General features: G+C 36.1%; 1 protein-coding gene across 5 annotated transcripts in view; it reads right to left on the bottom strand.

Annotated features, from left to right (window-relative positions):
* PXDNL (peroxidasin like) overlaps positions 1 to 17043 on the bottom strand; it is a 424019-nt gene that overhangs the window by 178871 nt on the left and 228105 nt on the right. For all 5 annotated transcript variants that reach the window (XM_058699364.1, XM_058699365.1, XM_058699366.1 and 2 more), the window contains exon 4: positions 7420 to 7491. In XM_058699364.1, coding sequence (XP_058555347.1) covers positions 7420 to 7491 — 72 coding nt within the window. The remainder of the gene's footprint in view (positions 1 to 7419; positions 7492 to 17043) is intronic.

Raw genomic sequence — 17043 nt, forward strand, 5'->3', positions numbered from 1 at the left:
TGATTCTCTCTGGTTTTCTTTAACCTGTGCCAGAGCAGGTCAAGGAGTCTTCATAAAAGGACTCATGTAGCCCCTCTATCAAGATGACACTTTGCTGAGGACTCTTTCCAGTGCTATGTAGCATGAGGTCCTTCCGTACTGGCTGGAGGTAGCACAAACTATTCTCAACTATTCTCAGGCCTGTGTAGGAGTTTCTGGCACTTTTTTGACTTAGAGCTTTCCAGTCGTCCTCTTCTGAGTGCAGGTAGTTTCCTCTAACTACCTGTGCTGATCAGTAACCACACAAAGACTAGGAGAAGCTGCTTCTTTTTTTTTTTTAATTTTTTTTTTTAACGTTTATTTATTTTTGAGACAGAGAGAGACACAGCATGAACGGGGGAGGGGCAGAGAGAGAGGGAGACACAGAATCGGAAGCAAGCTCCAGGCTCTGAGCCATCAGCCCAGAGCCCGACGCGGGGCTCGAACTCGCAGACCGCGAGATCGTGACCTGAGCTGAAGTCGGACGCTTAACTGACTGAGCCACCCAGGCGCCCCTAGGAGAAGCTTCTTCAGGTCTCCAAGGCTTTCTCTGTGCAGCTCTCTGCTCTCTGGTGCCCCATACCACCAATTTCTGCCATGCCACGATCCCCAAACTCCAATCTCTGTCTCCTCAACATAGCTAGTCTCTGGCTGTGTAACCTTCCCTGTGCTTCTGTCTGGAAGCTCCCTCTGGGCAGTGAGCTATGACATCACAGAGATCACATCTTGTGTCCCTGTGTCACGGATCACAGCTCTTTGTTGCCTGTTGTCCAATGTCTGAAAATGGCTGCTTTAGATATTTTGTCTGGTTTTCTAGTTTTTAAGAGCAAAATGTAAATCTCTCTCCTCCAACATCGTATCACAAGAAGAAATTTGTCTCTGTTTATAAGTGAGTGAAACCTTTTTAGATGTTATATATCAAAGATGCTTTTAACACTGAGAATAAGTTACTAGTCATCATGATGGAAGGGTGATACTAAATAAAGTCTTTAATGAAGAATCCTTACCACCATAATGGTCTATCTTTTATTCTGAATTCTGGGCTCTAATTTATCTTGAGAAAGGAAAAAAAAAAAAAAAAAGATTATCTTCGACATTCAGAAACCGACCTGGCACTCATGGATGGACCATGGGACTCTACTAAACGTAATCTCACAGAATTCAAGCTAAGACAGGGTTATCCTGAGACCTTGATAAAATGGTACAAGACACGGCTACTTCTAAATTTTGTCTCAGCACAAATAAAAACAAGATTACTTTTCCACCCACAAAATGCCAAACAGTCTCTTCTTTTGACCAGATTGAGTGAATGCTATATCCTTACCAATTACAGCTTTATCATCATTCTATTCTCTACTCTCTATAGATAAGATTTATTACGATACACAATCACAGACTGGTGCACGCTTTCTGGCATTTTTCAATTTAGAGCAAATCCCTGCCTTCCTATCCTCTCAAAATCACCCAGCCAAAGTCTAAGTTTAAAATATGTTGGTTTTTTTTTCTCACAGCCTCTTACTGATACTCCCGATTTATGACTCTACAGAGCATGTGTTCTCAGTCACACTGCAAGGAGTGACAAACTCAACTTGTTTAACTATGGGAATATTGCTGGTGGTCTTTGGATGAATGGCATTGACAATGGACATAAACCCAAAGTAGCTCTAATGCAGGACTTTCAGGCAATGAATGACCAAAAGAAGTTTTACACATATATTCTTTTGTTCCAGTCAGAATTTTTGTATTTTCAAAGCATCGATAAATCCAAAAGCATTATGCCAATATCCCATTTCTTGTAATTTTAGATGCTTAACAAATTTTAATTAGGCTTGAAACTTCTTGAAAACAATAAGATTTCTTTTAAAAGCTTTGAAATATTAACTGTACAATCTGAGATATTTACATGTTTAGAAAGATTATCTTTTTAGCATTTATAGTCATTTATGGTTTACAGTAAGTAATCAGGTTGGAAAGTCCTTTAAAATAAACTAGACAGGGGCGCCTGGGTGGCTCAGTCAGTTAAGCTTCCGACTTCAGCTCAGGTCATGATCTCACCGTTTGTGAGTTTGAGCCCCGCGACGGGCTCTGTGCTGACAGCTCAGAGCCTGGAGCCTGCTTCCGATTCTGTGTCTCCCTCTCTCTCTCTGCTCCTCCCCCCTCATGCTCTGTCTCTCTCTCCTTCAAAACTAAATAAACATCAAAAAAAAATTTTTTTAAAAAACAGATCACGACAGGTCAAAGAAATTAAGTTAATTAATATTTTGTATCACTGGTTAAATTTAAATTTGCATTTTAAAACACACCATTTAAATTATCCGTTTCTTAAAAGTAAAAAATAAATAAGCTGTTTCTTGTCAAACGTTGTACGGAAAATAATTAGTAAAATAATAATAAATATCGCTATAGAAATTCACAGATATTGTTCTTTCAGGGTCTTCTCTTGCCAAGTGTTTCATATATATTATCCTTAGATCTCAGAGCCAGCCTGGCACATACTTATTATTCTCCTCATTTAAAAAACAATGAAAGGTTAATAAGCGCGGCACATGTTCAATCAGATCAAACTTAGTTCAGTCTGATTTCTAAGATCTTGTGTTTTCAGAAACACTGTTCTGCCTCTTTCCATGATTTCGGTAGACAATGGAATAAGATGTTGATATTTAAGGCATGGAGTGAAATTTAACACAGGCATGAAAGCCTGCTGTTATCTAACAGAAATACTCTAGATAAAATAGACCATTCAGGATTAAGTAAACATCTAAAGAACAGGGAAAGTAAGGAATGTGAAGTTAGACACTGGAAAGGAAATGTAAGTTAAACAATAATGACTAACTAAAATACTGTCATTTCTAGTTCAATGGTCTTACGAGGAAAATGACTAGAAGATACCATTTTCATGAGACATATTTCGTGCCTACTAAGGAGGCTCGGATGAGACATTCACTGGCAAAAAAAGTAACCAATGAAAATAGGTCCATGTATCAGTACAATAAAGATGGAAGTTTTAGATGAAGAGCTAATTGAAAGCAAGACGGCTGGTTAATAAGAAATATTATTTTTAATAATTTATTGACAAATTGGCTTCCATACAATACCCAGTGCTCATCCCAACAGGTGCCCTCCTCAATGCCCATCACCCACCCTCCCCTCCCTCCCACCCCCCATCAACCCTCAGTTTATTCTCAGTTTTTAAGGGTCTCTTATGGTTTGCCTCCCTCCGTCCCTATAACTTTTTTTTTCCCCTTCCCCTCCCCCATGGTCTTCTGTTAAATTTCTCAAGGTCCATTAAACCGTGCTTTCTAAGCACATGGCAATTACTCTTGTTTTTAAAGGTAGAAGCATTAGAGTCCTCTGTGTCATTTGTAGAATAAGAACGTGCTTTGAGGATACTATCCCCCTTAACCAGTGGTGTTTGGCTATATATAAAATGGAAAATTATACCCAAGAAATATGGTCTTTCCATTTGGTAAAACTGATTGTATCATCACAAATGTATTCATTTTAATATACACTTTCTTAATTTGTAATCATTCCATCTTCCTACATAAAAATTCAACCATTATAATTCTTACAAAGATAATTACTCCCCTGACACAATCAATATAAGGATACAAATTACTTTATAAAAATAACAATGTCTTATTAATGTTTAAAATAAGATTTGTGTTTTAATTTATAACTCTGTTGTGTTTAATCACAAAATTTCTCTTCATGTAGCCAACACACAGAAGATAATCTAATGCAACACAAAGACAGGATTCACCCTTGAAGCAGAATGTGGTTTGTCACTATTTTGTACAGTAGATCTCTAGGCATCTAGGATCTTGCATAACTAAAAGTTTGTACCCTTTGAGTAACATCTCCTCATTTCTCCCTCCCCCATCCCCTGGGAGTCACTATTCTACTCTGTGCTTCTTTGAGTCTGACTATTTAGATTTCTCTTAGAAATGGCATTATGTAGTATTTGTCCTTCTGTGTCAGGCTTATTTCACTTAGCATAATGCCCTCCAAACTCATCCATTTTATCACAAATGGCAGAATTTCTTTCTTTTCTAAGCTTGGATAATATTCCATTGTATGTATGCGTGTGTGTGACTACATATATATATGCACACATATTTATTTTTTCCTTATCCCATTCATCTGTCAATGGACATTTAGATTGTTTCCATCTCTTGGCCATTGTAAATAATCCTGCAGCGAGCATGGGAGTGCGGGTATCACCTTGAGATCCTGATCTCAACTTCTTTGAATAAATACCCAGAAGTGGGATTGGTGGATCACATGGTAATCTTATTTTTAATTCTTTGAGGAACTCCCACACTGTTTTCCATAGTGGCTGCACCGATTTACACTCCCACCAATGGTGCACGAGAAACTACCTTTCCTCTACACCATCCTTACCTGCGGTGTTTTTTTTTTTTTTCTTTTGGATAATAGCCATCCTAACAGGTGTGAGGTGACTTCACATTGTGGTTTTAATTTGCATTTCTCTGATGATTAGTGATGTCGAGCACATTTGCATATACTTGTTGGCCATTTGTGTGTCTATTTTGGAAAAAGATCTATTCAAGTCTTTTGCCTATTTTTTAATCTAGTTGTTTGGGCTTTTGCTATTAAATTCTAGGAGTTCTCCCTACATTTTGGATTTATTAGATGAATGTTTGCAGATGTTTTTTTCCATTTCATAAATCGCCTTTTATTTTGTTGATGGCTTCCTTTGTTGTGCAGAAGCTTTTTAGTTTGACATAGCTCTAGTTGTCTATTTTTGCTTTTGTTGCCTGTGCTTTTCCTTTATATCCAAGAAATCATTGAAGGCCAATGTCAAGAAGATGTTCTGTATGATTTCTTCTTGTAGTGTTATAGTTTCACAACTTAATGCTGTATTGTATGCTTAAAAATTTGCTAAGAGGATAGATGTTAAGTGTTCTTATCACAAATAATGAATAATAATAATAATAATAATAATAATAATAATAACTAGGGGGATGGATGAAAGGAAACTTTTGGAAGTGATTGATATATTTATAGCATAGATTTTGGCAATGGTTTCACAGGTGAATGCTTATCTCTAAACTCAAGTTGTTTACATTAAGTATGCACAGCCATTGAGGTATGTCCATCACACCTCAATGAGGTGGTTTTAAAAAAAAGAATGCAGTTTATCAAATTTCCAACTGACCAAAAGATTTAAAAACAAAACAAACAAAAAAAAAAAACGAAAAAAAGAATTAGGTTGGAGCACCTGGTTGGCTCAGTCAGCTAAACATCCACCTCTTGGTTTCAGCTCAGGTCATGATCTCACCGTTTGTAGGTTTCAGCCCTGGGTCGAGCTCCACGCTGACAGCATGGAGCCTGCTTGGGATTCTCTCTCCCTCTCTCTCTGCCCCTCCCTCACTCGCTCTCTGTGTCTCTCTCTCTCTCAAAATAAATCATCTTAAAAAGAAAAAAAGAATTAAGCCCACAAATCCTTCTTCAATATCCCTTCCTCACTGCTCATTTCCACTTTTTTAAACCACAGACTGTGTCTTAAAGACTAAAGGAAAATCAAAAAGTGTATTTTCATACTGAATGTGGACGGTCATGTCAGTAACAGAATTGGTATTACAATGCCTTACTATATTTGCAAGGCTGCACAAAAACCTCTCATGTGTCCCTGCCTTCCTCAAAAAGGAGCTTAATCTTAAAACAGTTATGTACAATAAGAATCCTTAAAAGAAATAAGGATCTTATGTGCAATAAGAATCCTATTTATTATAGGTCTTAAAGAACAAATATTTCAGGTACCTCAAGCTCTTTAGTTTGGTAGAGATACATGGAAATGAACTGACTTTCAGAGCTATGATTAAAATCATGAAAATTTCCAAGGATTAGAGATTACATCTTTGTATTCCAAAAATCCTCTTTGAATAATGATTCACAAGAGCATGGAATCATGCTTTAAAATTCGCAAGCAGAAATGCCTGTTTCCATGGCTTTAAACAATAGTATTACTCAATGTTAGTAAGACCAATGATTGTTATCAGGATGTAAAGCATTTACTGATGAGAATCATGTGCACTTTAGAATTAGAACTTTTCATGTTAATTTTTATAAATCATTTGTAAATATATTTGATGAACAACACAACACAGTCATAAAGATTTTATTTGTTGTTGCTATTAAAGAATTTATACTTATTTGTTTTTGTGATGGTTCCACAATGTAGTAAAAATTTCCTAAAACATTACACAATTTAAAATAATAAAGGAAAACATGAAGAAACACACTTTGCCACAGGACAGATCATTAGTCGTGTAAAAGAAAATTAACAAGGGGAGAAGTAGATGGAAACGATAATTTTTAAAAGTGTGTTTGATTGATCATATTTTAATACTATAACCTAACACTTTGGCCCTCCAGGAAAAAAAGAAATCTAGATTTTTTCAGACATTTATGAAGTATATTTATTATAGAAATGATTGCAAACAGCCTTTTGAAAATAAGAAGCCACATTGAAGACAGAAATAAAGCTCAGAGTCAAAAGCTTCTGGTATTTAAGAGTCGTATTAATTAAAAATCAAAGAGCATTCTATATCTCTAAGCTGACAAAATATCATGTAGCTTGTCAGGAATGAGGCAAAACCTCTTCAAATATCTAACTAGATTTTGCGTCACAGACACTAATAATTGAGAGAAATATCTGAATAAAATATCAAATGGCCAGTCGGTAGCAGTGTAACTATATATCATGACTTTTTCATACCGAAAATTCTTATTTCACACTGAAATTCTGAAAGGTGAACCTACAGTTTATGAGATTTCAAACTCTTTGAAACCAGCCGTAGGGTGTCACATGTGAAAAGTGCACGAGGATAACAATCAGGAGATCTGGGTTGTAGATCTTTTAACCTGAGGCAAGTCATTTAATTAACATCGGATTTGGTTATTAATTTGTCCCATGAGGGGTTAGACGTCATGCTCTGGGAATTCCCATATCAGTTAAATGTCTATGAGCTTGATAAATTAATAAATAATCACAGCTATCAATTACCTTCTATGAAATGCCTATTTTGTGTCATATGATCAGCTAGAGTCTTTGCATGGAATATCTTAATCTTCGCAGCAGGAATATCTTTATTCCAGAGATTTGGAAACAGAAATTCAGGGAAGGCAACTTGCCCAATAGCACACCACTAATAAATGCAGGAGCTGGGATTCCAGCTGGGCTCTGTCTTCCTGCCCTCATGCCAACTCCATCATACATTCTGATTTTTATCCAACTGATGACAGAATATTCAATCATTCCAGCTGCATGACATAGCTTAAAATAATTGCTCAACTATCACATAATGGCATTAAAAGAGCTTCCACTTGAACGGCAACCATCAATGATTCAAGAAAGAAGTTTTTATTACTTACAGCTGTTCCAAGGATCTGAGTCCTTTAAAGGTTTGCTTGTCGAGGGCATGAATTTCATTCTTGTACAGATACCTGAAAACCATAACAAATCCTATTAAATTCTAAATTCATGTAAATACCACATATCTTATATCAGGACTTTTTAAACTGCGATGTGGCTCTAAAGAGCTTTGGGATGTTCACAGATTCTCTAAAAATAAATGGAAACTTTGATTTCATTTAAATATGTTCAGATATCTGGGTAAGACAGTTCCAAGGCTCTCAGATTCTCAGAGCTCCTTGATCCAAAATATTAAGAATCACTGCCTTAAATTCTGAAACTTAGCGTGATTATAAAAAATTCTGACTAATGAGGTCACATGTATTGGGTAGCAACTTCTCTGAGGAAAAGCAATGTTTGTCTAGAACAATTTTTTCCCATCTATTCTATCATACAGAATATATTGAACTAAGAGTTACACTCATCAAGCTGGCAAATATCACAGGACTCTTCTGAAGGGGGATAAACACATATTAACAGATCCACAAGAGGTATTTTGGTTCCGTCACGGCTGCTGCTGAAAACCTACAGGAAAGGATACTGTGAATGGATTTACAGATAGGAGGATGTAACTAATCTGGCCAAAAGGTTTGATGAGAACAAATCTATGTAACACGTAAGCACTACGTCCTTTTCTCTTCAACTACAGGATGGCAAAGTTATTTCACTTTTAAATCTCTTTGATTTTTGTGGATGTCATGAAAGTGAAACCCGGATCATTCCTACTTGCGCCTCTGAGGATCCGAGGCAATCAGAATTCCTAAAACGTTCCGTCAAGTTCCTGTGGAATGTGCCCCTGCCTAGGTTAGAGGTCACTGTGATTGCGCCTGCATCAGAATCCTCTGGTGTTTTGTAAAACACACTGGCTCCTGAGCTTGCCCCAAAACTTAATCCAATTCTCTTGGAGTGACGTCTAGGAAACTGCATCCTTAACAAGTTTTCCAGTTGATTCGGAGGCAATCTATCTCCACACAAACCATAGAAATCACAATTCTAGTTGAAAATGAAAAAGAAATTGCTTTTCCAAAACTTGCTTACTGAAACTTTGGAAGTTCCAAATTACTTTCCCTTCCCACAGATTAGAACTCCTATAAGTTTTTCAGAGCAGTAGTGACTGGTGGAGACTTATGTCTAACTGGAGAGATTTCCTTGGCGTTATTTGATACTACGGAAGATCTTGCTTTGACCCCAAATCTCAAAAATACAGCTACATGTGAGGATGGCAAGAAAAAGAACCTTCTAGAACCATGTTTCTTCAACTAGCTGATAAGCAGCATTGAGCTGTGGTCTCAAAAACCACCACTGGTTCTCAACTGTGGTTGTATGTGAATCAGTGTATGGGTATGTGAATCGATAACATTTCTAAGACATCATTTTGAGCTCTGTCTCAGGCCTTGTGCTGGTATCTGGGAGCATGCCTCTGCAAATTCTGATTTAATAATGGGTCTGGCAGATGGAACTGGCACTGGGATTCTTCAAAACTCCACAGATGATAATAATATACGGTAAAGTTGAAAACTTCTATTCCAAGGCTACAGACCAGATAAAAGTTTGTTGTAAACTTATTCCAAAGGATTCAGATATACCTCCCTGTAAAGGACCCTCCGACTATCAGAATGTCAAGGAACCACATTACTTTTCAGGTATCACATCTTGAGGCATTAAAAAAAAAATTGATCCAATCTCTGTACAGATGCATGTAAAGTCTTAAATAGGTTTCTGTTATTTTCACATTAAAAACGATGAACTGCTTCATAAAAATTAAACTAAATTATCAAACATTCATTGAGGAGCCTCAAAACTGAAAACTGCCCATAAAATTTTATATCATACACACAGATTCCTTTTAGATTCATCTTTTATAGAAAATGATACTGAAAAGGTGACCAAATAATAGTAGGGAAAAAAAAAAAAAGAAACAGAACTTCTGTTGTTAGATCCACACATGTTGATTAAAACAATAAAGTATCCATTCAAGAAACACTGCTATTTAGGTTAACACCAGCAAGAGAACTTCCAGCTTTCTGTGGGATAATGGTAGCCTGAATTTGAATCTGTCCATACATCTTGAAAATCAGCTAAGAGGAAAACACAAATCACTAGGAGAAACAGAAAATTAGTAACTTCAATTTACATTTAAGTAGGGGAAAAAATTAACATCAGCAAAGTGAGCTCCAGAGGCTGCTTTGCAGAAAAGTGTCAGGTAGGATTTTATAGACGGGAGAGATGGGAGGAGGGCGTGGAACAGGAACGCTGAGAGAGTACCAACATGATGAGAACCTGTCAGTCCTGGGAAAGCAGAGCCCTAGTTCCTGGGAATTGACAGAAAGGGGCCAGGAAAGTGAATGGGGGGGGGGGGCACCTCAAAGTAGCGAGGCATCTTGTGGAGGAGTGGTATTCCATGGAAAGAAGGAAGAAGCCAAAAATTCTTACCAAAATAAGATAACATCATAGAATCTGAAGACGCAGCATAAAGAGGCTGTATTAACTAAACAAATTGTACTTCACTCTCTCAGCAGGAAGGCATGGTCTTGAACTAAGAAGAAATAAGCCATCCAAAGTTCCCTCTACCCTCATATTTAATCACCTGTCACTCAAACCAAACGTTAGTATCTAAACTTGAGGAAAATTGCACAAGAAAACAATAAACTCATGTTTGAATATCAATGCAAAATTACATGCAACTGAACTCACCATTTAATAGTTCTATGGAGCAATATTTGTGATTATCATCTAAAATACTGAAGAAAACCCATACTGATTGCTATCTTCATTTCCAGATACCATGATTGTATGACTGGAAATTGTAAAATAATCAATCCCAAAATTATTACCAAAACATTAAGAGAATGTAGTAAGATTACAAACTATAAAATGAACCTATGATATCAATGGCCTTGGGGCGCCTGGGTGACTCAGTCGGATGACCTGAGTGAAAATCAAGAGTCGAATGCTCAGCCGACTGAGCCACCCAGGCACCCTCAACACAATTTTACATAGGTGAATAAGTTGATTCTAATGTTTCTATGGAAAAGTAAACAAATAAGCTAGATACACCCTAATTAAGAAGTTCAACGAGGAGACAGGCTATAACATATATTTAGGAAACTCAATAAAACCTCTATAATTAAACCAGTGTGGTGTTGGCACACAAATAGTCTAATGGGGAAAACAAAATAAAAGGTTTAGCTGTAGAACTAACTATATATATAAATTTAGAATATAATACAGATTCATTTTCAAATATTAGGTGTTGAGAAAAAAATGAATTATTTCTTTTTAAAATTATTTTACTTTATTTTATTGTTTTTGAGAGAGAGAGAGAGAGAGCTCATGAGTGGAGGAGAGGAGCAGAGGGAGGGAGAGAATCTTAAGCAGGCTCCATAAGCTCAGTGCAGAGCCCCATGCAGGGCTTGATCCCAGGACCATAAATTCATGATCTGAGCCCAAATCAAGAGTCCATCGTTCAACTGCCCGAGCCACCCAGGTGCTCAACAATGAATTCTTTTATTAATGGAGTGGTGGAAGATTTTCTAACTGTGACTCATAATCCAGAAACAATTCAAAAATAATATTTTTTAAATAATAAAATGTCACTTGGCAAAAAATTGCATATCCAAGTCAAAAAAGAAAGAAAATTTTGAGAGCTATCACCACAGAAAGATTAATATTTGAGAAGAAAAACAAATTTTCGATCATAAAATGGCAAAAGCCATTACGGACAGCATACATTTAACATACATAAAACTGATTCAAACACGTGAAAAGGTATTAAACTGCACTCCTAAGATCAAACGCAAATGCAAACGATACTGAGATATCATTTCTAACCTTTCACCCTGAGGAAAAAAGTCCTCCATTCTGTCAACCTGACCTGCTGCTGAGATTGTATGGAAACAGGCCCTCTGGTGCATTGCCAGTGGTGATGCGTCATATCACAGCCCTTAGGGAATGGAATTTAGCAATACGTGCAAAAAGTGAATAGATGTTTACCTTTTGACATAGTAATCCGACTTCTAGAACCAAAGGTATTCCTCTACAAAAAAAAAAAAAAAATGGCATATACACAAGATTTGATCATCTTTTAAAAAAGAAAATCACTGAAGACTATTCAAATGTTTATCAGTAGGATTGACTGAATAAAATATGGAAGAGTCACATCATGGGGAACAATGCAGCCTTAAAAGATGAGAAAGCCCCCTATGAAAGTCTATACAGTGATGTCTACTATTTATTAAGTGAAAACAAAAAAAAACAAAACCTTCCACATATTGTATAATTTGATTGTTTCTACACAAAACACAATTAAGAATAAGAAGATGTAATATATACGTTATAACATGCGGTGCCTGGGTGGCTCAGTGGTTAAGCGTCCAACTCTTGGCTTCGGCTCAGGTCATGAGCTCATGGTTCATGAGTTTGACGCCCACCTGGGGCTCTGCGCCGACAGCATGGAGCCTGCTTTGGCTTCTCTGTCTCTCTCTCTCTCTGCCTCTCCCCCAATTATGCTCTCTCTCTTCCCCTCTCTCTCAAAAATAAACATTTAAAAAATTAAGACTAAGCATATGTAATATATATATTACAATATGTTATATATAACAAACATGGTAAACATATATATTTATTTTGGCATAAAGAATATATATTTTTTCAATTTATATATTTTATATAATAAACATATATATATGTATATATATATATTTACTTTTGCATTAAAAAACACAGGTATAGTAAACCAGAAACCAACTACTGGGGTTATTATGTACAAGGGGGTGGGTAGGCAGTAAGTGAAGAAAAAAAGGTTGTAAACAAGTCTTCTTGAATATATTTTGTTCCGTAATTAAAATTTCTAACCACGTTAATAATTAACACGTTTAAATATGTGATGAAATACAAAATAAAATGCAAAGTTAACATGAAGTAAAAATAGAAAAACAACTGACCTTACGGTCTACAAAACTGATAACAGAAAAACACAGAGAAATTAGAATATTTTCTATTGGAAAAAAATGGAAATGAAAAGAAATCTTAAACATAGTGGGTTTAATTTTGTAGCTATGTGGCTATTTAAATTGCAAAGAATATTAATTACAAGATAAAACCAATTAGCACCAAGATTTTGAAGAATAATATTAGTACGTATAAAGATTATCACTCTAAGAAAAATGATATACAAGTGTTGAAGTGAGAAATTGAGAAACATCAGCCTTCAAGATCCTGATCCCAATTCCTTCGGAAATACACCCAAAACCGAGAATGGTAGTTCTATTTGTAATTTTTTGAGGTACCTCCATACTGTTTTCCACAGTGGCTGCACCAATTTGTTATATTATATTCATATAAATATAAAATCACAATTAAAAAAAAAAAAACAAAAACCTTCTTCCGCTCCCTCAAAAATCCTACAGTTAATGTCCTAATAAAGACACTTGGCATTCAGATCTTATTTTCAAATGCTATTTTCCACCAGAACTAATCAAGCTATTTGAAGAAATGGCTGCTTCCAGGTCTGCAGCAGCATAAGTATATAACATACGATCCTTCACTGGAAGCAATAAAAAAAAAGGACTCAAAGTTTAATGGGATCATTCCAAAGAACAAAGGAGTTAGCTTGAATAGTCTCCCACTGGCTGGCATATAGGAAAGCAATTGACTTGTGTATTAACCTAGCATCTTGCAACCCTGCTATAATTGCTTATTAGTTCCAGGAGTTTTTCTGTTGATTCTTTGGGGTTTTCTACACAAAGAGTCATGTCATCTGAGAACAAATACAATTCTATTTCTTCCTTCCAAATCTGTATACCTTTTATTTCCTTTTCTTGTCTTAATTGCATTAGCTGGAACTTCCAGTGTGGTGGTTAAGTAGGAGTAGTAACAGGCAACATCCTTGCCTTATCACCAGTCTTAGGGGGTAATCATCTCGTTTTTCATTATTATCTGTGAGCTGTAGGGATTTTTGTACAGTTCTTTATCAAGCTGAGGAAGTTCCTCTATTCCTGGTTTGTTCAGAGATCTGTTAAGGGTGTTGAATTTTTATTATGGGTGTCAAACTTGGTCAAGTGCTTTTTCTACATCTATTTATGTGATTATAGGATGTTTCCTCTCTATCCTGTTGATGTGATGGATTATACTTATTGATTTTCAAGTGTTGAACCAGTCTTATACACCTGAGACAATTCTCGTGTGGTTTGGGTGTACATTGTTGGATCTGAGTAGCTAACATTTGGTTCAAGACTTTTGCATTTATGTTTATGAGAGATATTAGTTGGTAGTTTCCCTTCTTAAAATGTCATCTGGTTTTGCCATTAGGATCACTGATTTCTGCTCTATTTTTACTACTCCTTTTCTTCTGCTTGCTTTAAGTTTACATTACTCTGCTTTCTTTAGTTTCTTAAGGTGGAAGCTTAGATTAGTGACTTTAGATCTTCTTTTCTAAAATATGCATTCGATGCTATAAATTTCCATTAAGTACCGTTCTCACTGAATTCTTCAAATTGTGATAATTTGTGTTTTCATTTTCATTCGGTTCAAAATATTTTTAAGGTGTCTTGAAACTTCTCTGAACCATGTCTTATTTTTTCATTTTTTAAATGTTTTTAAAAGGTTTTATTTAAATTCCAGTTAGCTAACATACAGTGTTACATTAGCTTCAAGTGTACAATTTACACTCACATACAACACCTGGTGCTCATCACAAGTGCACTCTTTAATGCCCATCACCTATTTAACTCAGCCTACACCCACCTCCCCTCTGGTAACCATCACATTGTTCTCCGTAGTTAAGAGTCTTGTTTCTTGCTTTGCCTCTCTTTTTTTATTTACTCATCTGTTTTTTTAAATTCCACATATGAGTAATATAATATGGTATTTGTCTTTCTCTGACTGACTTATTTCACTTAGCATACTACTCTCTAGCTCCATCCATGTCACTGCAAATGGCAAGATTTCGTTCTTTTTGATGGCTGAGTAATATCCGTCCTATTGTGTGTATATATACGTATACACATATACACCACATCTTTATCCATTCATCAGTCGGTGGACATTTGAACTATGTCTTATGTAGAAATTTGTTGTCTAACCTTCACATACCGTGGAATAGTCCAACTATCTCTCTGTTACTGATTCCTAGTTTAAAGTCATTATTGTCTGAGAACATATTCTGAATGACTTCTATCATTTTAAACTTGCTGAGATGTGTTTTATGGCCTAAAATATAGTCTATCTTGGTAAATGCTCCATGTGAACTTGAGAAGAATGTTTATTCTGCTGTTGGATGGAGTATTCTACAAATGTCGATTAGATGCAGTTGACTGATGGTGATATTCAGCCCAACTGTGTCCTTACTGATTTTCTGCCTGATGGATCTGTCACTTACTTATAGAGAGGTGTTAACATCCCCAACTTATAAGAATGGATTAGTCTATTTCTCCTTTCAGTTCTATCAGTTTTTGCCTCAAAATATGATGTTCTATTGGTAGGTGCATATACATTAAGGACTTGTACGTCTTCTTAGAGAATCAACCTCCTTTATCATTAGGCAATGATGCCCTTTATCCCTTATAATTTTTCTTGTCCTAAAGTCTGCTTTACCTGAAATTAATATAGCTTCTATAATTTTCTTTTGTGTTAGCATGGTACAACTCTCTCCATGGCCTTACTTTTCATCTCAATGTGTTCTAAATGTAAAGGGGTGGGGGTGGGGGGGGTGTTGCAGACACATATAATTGTGTTCTTTTTAAGACCATTCAAATAGTGTCTTTCATTTAATTGCTGTATTTACACCATTCACATAAATGGTTACTGATACAGTTGCATTAATATCTGTTTATGTAACGATTTTCTATTTGTTGACAATATTTATCAGGTAATAGTAACTGAAGTAAATAGCTGTTCAGTATGAAAGTATGACTTGTACAGTGTGTTTACATTATTGTCATATGGTTTAGTAAAAATGTATTATGCATAAAAATATACAAAGTAAGTGCAATTTTTAATTAGTTTTTAGACAGAGGGTATGTCAGGTATTCAAACTTTTCTATTGCTTACAACTTTTCAAATTAAAATGTTGAAAGGACATAAAAAGCATTAGGATGTTTATAACATAAAATTACATGCACATTTTAGCTCTTTCAAGTATTTTATGATGCAGACACAGAGATAAAACATATTTTTAAGCAAACATGACAACCGTATGGGCCTCTACAAAGGCAAATAAAATTCTATTTACTTAAAAAAGTAAAACAACTTAGTGTCAATTAATAGCCCTTTAAGGAAGGATGAGGGGTTAGTCCAAGATGGGAATTGCTATCCAAAAACAGCATTAACCGGGGGCACCTGGGTGGCTCAGTCGGTTAAGCATCCAACTCTTGATTTCGGTTCAGGTCATGATCTTATGGCTCATGAGTTTAAGCCCTGCATTGGGCTCCTTGCTGACAGTGGACAACCTGCTTGAGATTCTTTCTCTCTGCCCCTCTCCTGCTCACGCTCTCTCTCTCTCTCTCTCTCTCTCCCTCTCTCTCTCTCTCTCTGAAAAAATAAATAAACTTAAAAAATTTTTTTTAAGAATAGCATTAACTTTAAACTTTTGGGACTGCTGAACGCATTATGAGATTATTTTTATTATCATATGCATTAATCATAACGTTTCAAACCAATAAGCTATTTTAAACATTTTTAAAAGATTACTCTATTTGAGTAAGACATAGAAGTTCAAAATAAAAATAATTGCTCCATTAAAGCTGAAAACTAATTTAATTTTATAAAGCCATATTTTTCCTCATCATAAAACTTCTTCAAAACCTGACCTGAGACAGTTTCTCTGAAAAAGTTAAGATATTTGCCTAATAACTAATGTGTTTGGATGCTTACAGAAAATGGCACAAGTATTTGAAGATGGTTTTGCCACCCAGTACCCACCTGCTTCCTTCTCACAGCAGCTCTGAAAAGCCTCGGGGATAGCTGATGGACTCACTTCCTGTGTCTTAGTTATGCTGCTTATACCCAGCTCCAGGGTCATAAAGTCAGGGACTCATTCCATTCCTCCAGCCACTGTGACTGGTTCAGGGAAGGACCCGAACTAGTGAAACAAGAGGGGACGTTGCTAAGCTTCTCATATATCAAAAATGCTTCCTCTATTTTACGCATGGATCAACAGAACAGACCCATCCTTTTCCCCGCATGAGGTGGTGTTATGAGTCCGAACAGAAATCTTGCTAAGTCAACAGGGAAACATGGAGCTGCCAAGGTCCACCAGGTAGGGCTTCTGGATGGACTAGACCTAAGAGATGGCCCACTTGAGAGATGCAAAGAAACAAAACCCTCTGTAACCCTCTGAGCCGCTGGATCAAACCAGGCCTGATGCCAGAAGTACCTCTACAATTTATAAGCCCCTCTGAGCAGTTTCATTGTTTATTTATTTTGCTCTATTGCAACCAAGAAAGACTAAACTGATATTATGTTTAAAATAAAAGAGTAGAAAGGAAAAGAAAAAGGAAACCCTCTTGTTTTTCTATCTTTCCATCTCTTCATCCTCCTTGTCTCTGCATTCTTCCCAGTGTCTTCAGCAACATGAACACCCAACA

Source organism: Neofelis nebulosa, chromosome 14 (genome assembly GCF_028018385.1).
Source record: "Neofelis nebulosa isolate mNeoNeb1 chromosome 14, mNeoNeb1.pri, whole genome shotgun sequence".
Taxonomy (NCBI): domain Eukaryota; kingdom Metazoa; phylum Chordata; class Mammalia; order Carnivora; family Felidae; genus Neofelis; species Neofelis nebulosa.